This window comes from Miscanthus floridulus, chromosome 9, assembly GCF_019320115.1.
Source record: "Miscanthus floridulus cultivar M001 chromosome 9, ASM1932011v1, whole genome shotgun sequence".
Lineage (NCBI taxonomy): Eukaryota > Viridiplantae > Streptophyta > Magnoliopsida > Poales > Poaceae > Miscanthus > Miscanthus floridulus.
In genome coordinates, this window is record NC_089588.1 from 116941534 (window position 1) to 116951540 (window position 10007).

At 40.5% G+C, this 10007-nt stretch overlaps 1 protein-coding gene across 1 annotated transcript; it reads right to left on the reverse strand.

The window, feature by feature from the left end:
* Window positions 1–239: 239 nt before the first annotated feature.
* LOC136480678 (disease resistance protein RGA5-like) lies at window positions 240–4152 on the reverse strand. Its single transcript, XM_066478153.1, has 4 exons — window positions 3320–4152; window positions 743–2767; window positions 540–640; window positions 240–374 (listed from the first exon to the last, which is right to left on the reverse strand). The coding sequence occupies exons 1-2, from the start codon at window positions 4150–4152 to the stop codon at window positions 1522–1524; spliced, it is 2079 nt and encodes a 692-aa protein (XP_066334250.1). The 3' UTR covers window positions 240–374; window positions 540–640; window positions 743–1521.
* Between the last annotated feature and the right edge of the window lie 5855 nt (window positions 4153–10007).

The window sequence follows — 10007 nt, forward strand, 5'->3', positions numbered from 1 at the left end:
GTTGGGATGGAATGCAGGAGTAGTAATCAAGAAAGAATGCTGTGTCCACTCCTTTGGTTGTGGTAACAGCTAGCTAGCGAGAAAAGCTTTGGCGACAATAATAACAAATAAATAAAAACGACGGCCACAGCACATGTGCCTCCTTCAGTTTAGCACAACATAATTTATGTCCCAGATTTACTTGCACGTAGTACACGATACATTTAGAGTGAGGAAATAATACAGGAAAAACTGCAAGCAGCAGCTCAGCATGAGCACATATTTACACGTTTGAAGCAGCAGTAGATTGAAACCTTGACAATCATCAATCGAAGAGGATGCATTGGACAGTTACCGCAGCAATCTTCTTGCATCAGCAACTCTGATCTGGGAATCTGCCAGAGAGCAAAAGGTACTCAAGAGGAATACTCTTAAATCGGCATGTTGCAGCATTGAATCAACGCTCAACGGGTATGTGTGTGTGCGTGGTACGAGACGAAGCAGAAAATGCAATTGACAAAATCGAAGACTGTGCCGTGGGAGAGATCATTGGAACGTACCGTCCAAGAGCAAGCTAGCAGCTAGCTCTAGCTAGCACCGCGGTCTCTTCGTCGTCCTCTCCATTACGTGGCTGCTGGCTGAAGCGTCATCATCCAATCCTCTGTAATTAGATTTCTTTGTTAAAACAAGAACAGGGGAGGGAGCAGCTCGTTGTTGAATCCACGAACGAATACATGCATGTAAGTACTTTCTAGGTACGTACCTCTTCTTATATATACCAAGGTGAAGAGTTTGGAGTGCGGGGCGGTTGGGATGGACTTGAATTGCGTCCCTCAGTGCAGCCTCCTCTCTCTCCACGTCTTCCTTAAAGGCGCCGTCACACCAGAAGTGAACTTTGACTCTGCGAATCGACGGGAGGTAATCCAACCCCAGACCCTCAAAGCTGACCACGTTGTTCTGCATCAATTTCGCCACACTTACACTGAACCGAAGCTCCTCGAGGTTTGGCATAACAACAACGGCAGGTACTACTCCGCAGTCGTCTTTCTTTCTTTTTCTACCAATGGCTGGTACAGGTTCATACTTAGAGCAGATAGTAAACGAAGGAGTTGAAATGTTGAATCTTCGTTGGCTACAAAGACGACCGTTGAATGAGGCAACATCGAGGATCTCAGCTGCTTGAAGCAGCCATCTGCCTCAGTAATTGTTGCCGTTGTATGTGTTTCCAGCTTGAGGTAACAGAGCACTGGCAAGCCGCCCAGTGCCTTGAGACTCTGGTCATCAACATCATCCGCATGTATCTCCAATTCTCCATATGTATCTCCAAGTGGGAGAGGCTAGGAAGATGCGCAGAATTAATCCATGATGGCAACTTGGGAAACCTCATACCATAATCAAGAAACAAACTTCGGAGATTTCGAGAGGGTACTACTGCATCCCAGCCATTCACATTACTAAAACCAATTGAATAACCCAGTGTGAGATGTTGCATCTTCTTGAGATTACCTAGAGACTGCACCAAATCTATCTGCATGCTCTCATCTATATTCCTGGTATTAAGCACCCTGAGTTCACGCAGCTGCCTAGATCCTTCACAAACTGCCTCTCATCGTTATGAGGTCCTCCTATCTGTAGCTCCTCCAGTGAAGTCAACTTCCCTATTACCCCATCTGGTGCCTTGAGATCCTTAGCACGTAGGCATACCAACTGTGTGAGCATGCCAATGCTACACGGCAGCTCCAAGTCTAGATTAGTACTCTCCAACTCCAATGTTTGTAGAAACTTCAGTTTCCCTATTCCTCCTGGGAGCTTTTCAATCCATGAACCTTGTATCCCAAGGTACCTCAAATGAGTTAGATTTCCAATAGGCTCCAGGTTATGGCATCCTTCTCCAAATGTGCAACCCTCCAAAGCTAGCACACGCATGAGTTTTAAAATTGGATGCAAGGCCCACTTATCAATATGACACCCCCAGAATATAAATGACCTCACTTGTGGAAGGTTATCGCTAGTGAGATCTAGTTCTCTATTTTTGAGGGCTAACTGACGTGCATGGCTTGGTGATAATGTACCATCAACACTGACAAAGTTTTCCTTACATGACATGGAAACGATGAAATCAAGCACCATATCATGAACACGACAACCATCCATGATGCCAATGACTTCAGAATCCACTCCCTGGATCATGTTTCTATTTATGAGCTCAAGGAAGTATTCCTCTCCTACCTCAAATAACCCACGTCCTAGTTTCTTCTCAACAAAGCCTTCAGCTATCCATTTCCATATCAAGGAACCCTTATCAATAAGAGAGTCTTCTGGAAAAATACTTAGATACAACAAACATGTCTTCAGATGAGAAGGAAGGTCGTAGTAACTGAGAGACAATATCGACACAGCATCATCTACTTGCTTGTTGTCTCTGCCACGATAGAAACCAGGAGAGCTGCAAAGCTCAAACCAATCCTGTCTTGATTTGCCCACCAACAAGCTAGCCATTGCGATGATAGCTAATGGCACACCATCACATTTGTGTAGAATCTTTTCAGCTGCAACTTCAAGATGATGAGGAGGACAGTTGTCTTGACCACCAAATAGCCTCATATAAAATAGCTTCTTTGAGTTCTCATGTGTCAGAGGACCAAGCTGGTAAACTTCATCGCTGCAGGCTACTTCTAGATTACGAGTAGTTTTGATTATTCTGCTTCCTCTATTCTTCACATCCAAAGCTGATCCTAATGCTTCCCAAGATTTTATATCCCATACGTCATCAATGACGATGAAGTACCTTCCAGTGCAACAAGACAGCACAAATTAATAGCGAGAGTTAGAAAACCTTAGAGCATCCATCGTCTATAAAGGAAAAGAAGAGCAGCACTACATCTGTACTATACTAGTATTGAATATGCTTCATGTCTAATTGTAATTTAGTCTTTGAAACTTACATACTAGTGGAACTTTATAGATGTTCAAAGGTTTAATAACTCTGTACTTCGAAGATTTCCAATGTTGCCATTGAAACTTCTTCAAATTTGTATTGTCAAATATAAATTCCCTAGCAAGAAAAGGAGTATTGTGCCACAACTGCAGCTTTGATTCATAATGAAAAATAAGCATCTTGAAATTTTTATTATTAAATATAAATACGCTAGCAAGAAGAAGTATTGTACCACTATTGCATCTTTGGTACATCATGAAAGAGAAACATCTTCAAATTAAATGGTAAACGTATGTATGCCCCAAATAGTATGCACACAGCACAAGTAGTGTAGCATATATATAATAATAACATGAAAAAGAGAAACTATAGGTTGTCAGGTGACTACTGATTAATTCATACCTCTTGTTTTCAAGGAATTTTCGTAGTTCGCCAATGAGCAGTTGTAGGTTCTTTACATCACGAATGGCCGTGTACTTTTCTTTGTCGAGAAGGAAGAAGATGCTGGTGAAGACTTGCACCAGGTTAGGATTGTGGCCAACCGAAAGAAATGCTTGACAATCATAGTCCGGACTCAGCTCATCGTAAACCGCTTTGGCAAGAGTGGTCTTACCCAGACCAGCTCTGACCACAGAAACTATCACCATCTTGTTGCTGTTGCCGGACACACCAGCGTCTCCATGGACGTGGGATGATGACTGAAGCATGGCTATGAGCTCCTTCCTCGTCCTCTCGATGCCAATAATCTGCGCTGCCTCTTTGTGCATGTCCACAAGGCGAGGGTCTAGTTGGGTGAATGGCGAAGGAACTGCAACGGGTATGGAGTACCTGTCGCGGCGGCGGCGGTCTGACACCTTCTGGAGTTGTTTCTTCATGTCATCGATCGCGCCGGCGATGTAGGCCATCTTCTCCTGGAGACGTTTGTGCAAGCCATCCTGGCTCTCAGTCTCAGCTGGTGCAGCCCCCTCCACGACATCGACGAGCAAGGCGTCGAGGATGTCCTCCATGTCGTAGGACTCCTCTCTGACCTCGCGAGCCCATAGCCGGACCTGTGGATCCAGCTGCTCTGGCGGCACTTCTTTCACCGTGAGGAGGGCCGTTTGTGCACATTCGAGCTCTTTTTTCAGAGACTCGATTTGCTCCGGCAGGCCCTCCTGCAGCTTGTACTCCGCCTGCAGCAGCTCGCCGAGCTTGCCGGCGATGATGCTGCCCACTGCCCTGGCCACAAGATCCATACCGACGCCAGGATGGAAGATTGGTGAGGTTGAAGACCAAGAGAGATTCCGCACTTGCTGAAGCTATGGGATGAAGAGTGGAGAGACGTGAGTAATTATTGGTGCAGTGCAGTGGAGACGGTTGCGATATATGTCACCTTGCTTGCTAGGAGAGGAGGAAAGCACAGCTACGAGAGCAAGCCTATCTTTAAAGGGTCCAATAGCAAACGCTGGCTTGATTGGTCAATACTTATTTTTCTAGAAAAATCCTTCTACTCCCTTCGTTTCAAATTATAAGTCGCTTTAACTTTTTTGGTATATTTGTTTTGCATGCTTTCCTCTGTTGTAATTGAAGATGGCTTGGTCCTCCTATGAAGTACTCCCTCTGTCCCCAAAAAAATGCAATCATGGGAAACGTGCCAGTCAAACTAGTTTAATTTTAACCAAGTTTATAGTAAATAGAATTAACATTTATGCCTCCAACTAAATTTATTATGAAAATATATTCTATAACTAATCTAATGATACTTATTTTGTTTCATGAGTATTAGTACATTTTTATATAATTTTAGTCAAATTTTAAACTGTTTAACTCCTCGAAATACGAGAACTGCATTGCATTCTTTTCGTGGACGGAGGTAATATCCTCCAATCAAGTTTTTTGCGCTACATTACAGCACGTCACTGCATGCACAGCGGACAACCACCCATCTACTGTATGATCAATAATGGCTTTTGGCAGTCGATTTCAACATTCAAACAAGTGCCTGTGTGTCGGCATCATTCACGATGGTCTCCGTGCTAAGGGCTTCTCCAGTGGGAAATGTAAAGCGACTCATGGTCCGAGGTGGCAATGCGATGAGTCAAATCAACCGCTGGAGAAGACGACTCAACGACTGCGGATGCCCTAATGGGTCCCGCCAATGGCAGCAGCAGGTCATCAGCCTATTCGTTTGGCTGTGGCTTATCGTAAACGATCGTAAACTTTCAGCCAGAACAATATTTTTCTCTCACATAAACCGGCCAGCAGTACTTCTTCACGAACCAGCAACGATATGAACCAGCCAACCGAACAGGCTCACGTCTTTGCTGTTGGGTCCCTGATGATGAACTACAGTACACGCCCTGCTGTCCGGTCCTGGCCTCGTATTATTGCAGTGTACCTACATCTGTGCCCACAAAAATTACATTTTTTATTAATCAAATCTATAACAAAATATTAATATTTATAATACCCAATAAATACAATTTGGTAAATTATGTTGCATATTTATAGTAAATATAGTTATTAGAGGGCATAAATATTGAATAAGATTAAGATAGTTTGATTTTGACCATTCCTACGGTTGGTTTCTTCCTAGGACGGAGGTACTGTAGAATATAAATTGTACCATCTCGCATTTCCATGGAAATATCGACCACGATATTGTAGTGTCACGCCACCATGAACCCAACATACATCCACGCCAAGTCGCTTGCACACATGGAGGCACGAGACACCAATCGTTGGATTGTGTTGCAGGAAGACGCGTACGCTAGTACTGCACTGCATTTTCTTTCGCCATTCATGTGAAGCAACACACAACACCTATGCTTCTTGGAGATATAAAAGATTCGCTGTTATTAGCAATTTATGAAGATTTTTAGCACAATTTATATAAAAAAAATTCTAACGTTACACAATTTAGTAAGATTTCTTTAGCCCTGCGAAGTTTTTATTTAAAACTCGACTCATACGTGTATAGAAACCTAAAAGATGGCCAACTAAAAGGTATAAGAATAGTAAATTGAACGAAAAATTAGTTAGGAGGCCAAGTGGTCGTCGGCCTAGCAAGATACGATGGATGGCCTGCAGCCAACACTGCTACCATATGCATGATTGGTTGTCACTTCACCGCCCATACCATATAGTACTCCTGTCGTCGGTTATCATGTAAGGAGTACTAGTAAGACAGAAGGGCGTTCATGACTTTAACACAATTTATGATGATTTTTTAGCACAATTTGTGACACCAGCTATTCTGACGTAATACAATTTACTAATATTTCTTTAGCCCTGCAAAGTTTTTATTTCAATCTCGACTTATACCTGAAGAAACCTAAAAGATGACCAACCAAAAGGTATATAAAAATAGTAAATTGAACGCCAAAATTAGTTATCAGGGACACCCGTGACAAACTCCGTGAGCTGAGTGGTTGTCGATCATGATTGGCACTGGGAATAGGAGGACCGGAGGAGCTAGGGAGATGTGATGCATCATGGATGCAAGCAGCCAATACTGCTACGATATGCTTTATTCCCATGCTTTCCCCTTATAGTTTCGCACCCAGAACCGCCCTTTCACCCATCATTGACGAGCTTCTCGCTGTCAACCATGGCGTCGCTGCGCACAGCGCTGCTACGGCGACTTCCGTTTCCCCGTTTGATCTGCACCTCCCGATCTACGATTAACGATCCAGCTTAGAATGAGCCATGCCCCTTCGATTTCGATCCACGGTGGACCCGTGAACCCTGCCCATCTGGCCACGCAAGCCGGTCCACCACTGGTCCACCAGCATGAACCAACCATGCCCCGCCACATATGCACACGTGGACGCCACATCGACACCGCCGCTGACTGCGCGACCATCTTTCAAAAGAGACCCTAGATTTTTCAAAAAACAACCCGCGGTCCACCCTCTGTTGAAAGTATTTAACATATGCCCTTAGATCTTCTGTTTTAGCCCTTCAGTTTTTATTAAAATGAGACCCGGTCCAGTTAATCTTTATTTCAGTTTTCCTTTAATTTAAATACGAAATTGATTTCCAAATATTTACAAAAATTCCATTGATCTTATTTTATGAGTAGTTTCTCCGTTTTAGCTCCGATTTGACCCGTTCAAGTTGCGTTAGATTCGTAGCGACATAATCTACGCATTAGTATCAACGTTTTCCATGTCAAGAGCTCTAGAATTTCATGGTTTCAATCCTAACTTGAATAATGATTATGCGATTGGATTTTTCTAATTAAAAGTAACTTAGTTTTTTCACCTTGGTCAATTATATGATTAGTTTTACCTTGTTTTTTCTAAATCAAGTATAATTTGATTTAACTCAATTAAGGTATTTCTCTGAAGTATCTTATACATGTTTTATATAGCTAAAATAAATAAAGCCTATAGATTCTTTTCGAAGCAAATCTATCGGTAGATGTATCTTTTTCACCGTACCTCCGATTAGCGTGCTTTTCGCGTCTGTGTATTTGTAGTAACGTGTAGAACATCTTTAAAACCTTTTTACTCTCTGTTTCATATGTTTGGTGTACTGTTCTAATTTAGTTCTATTGTTTGCTTCGTGTATGATTGCATGGATGCTTGTATGGTGTTTTATGATCATGTCCAGTCGGTGAGTTATACGTGGTGAATCAAGAAGCAGTTCTTGGAAGGTTTGGACTAGAAGAAGATCAGAGTTTAAGGCAAGTATAGCATGAGATCTTCCTTGTTGTCCTATAGTACAACCTCTATTTCCTTGCGTATAGGCTGTGTGTCATTGTGCCATCAAAAAGGGGTTCCTACATCTATTTGCTGAGTGAATCTAATGGCCCAAACTTGTTAGACAGACCTTTGAAAGGCTTCATAGTGAACACTGCCGACCTTCCTTGGAAGTGGGTCAAGAGATTAGCTACCTCGGGCGAAAGGATAAATCATGACTCACAGTGAAAGTGTACAACCTCTGCAGAGTGTAAAACTGGTATATCAGCGGTGCTCACGGTCACGAGCGTCCTTGGAACATTTACGGAATAGATGATGAACATGGATGATACTGATGATAAAAATACTCACTAATGATTACCGTTTATACAATTCATTATTCATGTTTACCTGATCATGTGTTTACATGGGTTTGTGAATAAACTTGTTGCCACCCAATTGATAAAATTATGACTCATTAAAAGCTAATCACAATTGAACCAGTGTCATCCTTTTGAGCCACATGAACCCCATGTTATATTTGTTGAGTACGACATGTACTTACGCTTGTTTTATTTTTCACATATTTGAAAAAAAATCCCGAATGGGTACCAGATTGCTAGAGTTTGGAGGAATTAGGCTTGTGATCAACCAGTCAGTTGTCCCTGTGGAATTGGAGTCTTCACCCGAAGATCGGAGTTGTCTTTCCGCTGTTTGCTGTCTAAGGTTATATCCTTTATACTAAGTACATTATATATTGAGCATTGTCTATTGATATTACCCTTATTTATAGCTATATGTGAGATTTGATTTCCTGGGCTCACATATGGTGTGTATCTGGTTTTGTTCTTAAAATCGGATGCTACATGGCATAACTTTTCTATACCTTTTCTATCCACGTCTACTCAAGCAAATGGCCATCCCCATGATTACTAATTTTTTGTGTTATTTCATTCTGCACTTTTTAATTTAAATATTTTCTAAAATGTATTGTTATTCTAAATATTTGTTTTAATCTTCTAAATCTAGAGAAGGTGTAATGTAAATCGTTGGTATTAAAGAAGTGGTTAGGAGTTCAACTAATCATTTACTCTCTCTACGTCCTGAAATATATTGGATTTTCATTTGTCCTAAGTCAAGCTATCATAACTTTGACTAAATTTATAGAAACGAACAATAATATTTTTGACATCATATAAGCTCCATTAGAAACACCATGGAATGTATTTTTATAACTTACTTTTTTGATGTGGTTCTCTGTAATTTTAATCAAACAAAAGTGGATTGACTTAGGACAAATGAAAATTCACTATATTTCAGGACGGAGGAAATACAATGTTGGTGAATACACATTAATTTTTTATTCTCTATAATTAGCGTTCTCGGGCACAAGCTGCCATTCAAACATATTATAACTACTTGCCTTACCAAGTAGATTCTATAAAATTTTCAAGAAATTCTCGGGCAACGCTTTTCTCCCAGTAAGTTGTCTGTGTCTCCAACCAAACAGGAGTGACGGCATTGGAGACCAGGCCGCAGGTGGATGCGGATTGGTCCATAGTTGGTGCGGATCAATAAAGACTAGGCGACGAAGATGGATGTTACTACATTTGGTGACAAGATTAACAACATGCGCCAGAATATAATTCAACAATGAGTTTTTTAGTAGAGATTTAGTGCAACAAGTTAGTACACTCTTAGTTATCATCTTATCTTACTATTATTAATTACATATCTCAACAAAGAATTCCGGTTAATTCTCATCAAATGCGCTAGAAAAAAATAATAAATCATCAAAACTCTCGGAGTAATAACAATAAACATCTAAAAATTAATTTGGTACAATCTAATCTCCATCACACTAAAAAAATTGAATATATTCTAATATAAAAATTATCCACCTATACCATTATAAAAAATAAATATTTGATTTTTGTAACAATCTGGTTGCATAAGAAATATTGCAAGCAATACTGTTAATTTTATTATGAATACCAAGATTATGGTGCCGGATTTTCTTTTGGTTTGTAATATTGCTAATGTAGTCTATAATTATTGTTGTGTTCTTATTTTTTCATTTAGTTCGGAATTCAATTGTGTTAAATATTTTGGAGAAACTACAATGACAGGCCCCATATAAACGATATTAAAATACAGATAAAAGTTTATATGATTTTTCTAAAAATGTAAATGACTTTAAATAAAAAAACCCAAAATTGGAAAGCTGTAGATCTTATTGAGAGCTGCAACTTTCGTATAAAAATTATCTTTATCCGACACCACACAAAAAAGATATGATTTTTCTAATACGACAAGCCCTGCTACGATTAATATGCTACTGAAACCTTATATTATTTTTTTTCGAGCATCTTAACAACATAAAAAAACACACAACTAGAAAGTTGTTGATCTTATCGAGAGCTAAA

Excerpts from the sequence above, each read along its gene's own strand:
- LOC136480678 (XM_066478153.1), bottom strand. The coding sequence starts at position 4,152 with ATGGATCTTGTGGCCAGGGCAGTGGGCAGCATCATCGCCGGCAAGCTC. Across the intron at positions 2,768-3,319 it reads AAATTCCTTGAAAACAAGAG|GTACTTCATCGTCATTGATG; the intron begins GTATGAATTAAT and ends TTGCACTGGAAG.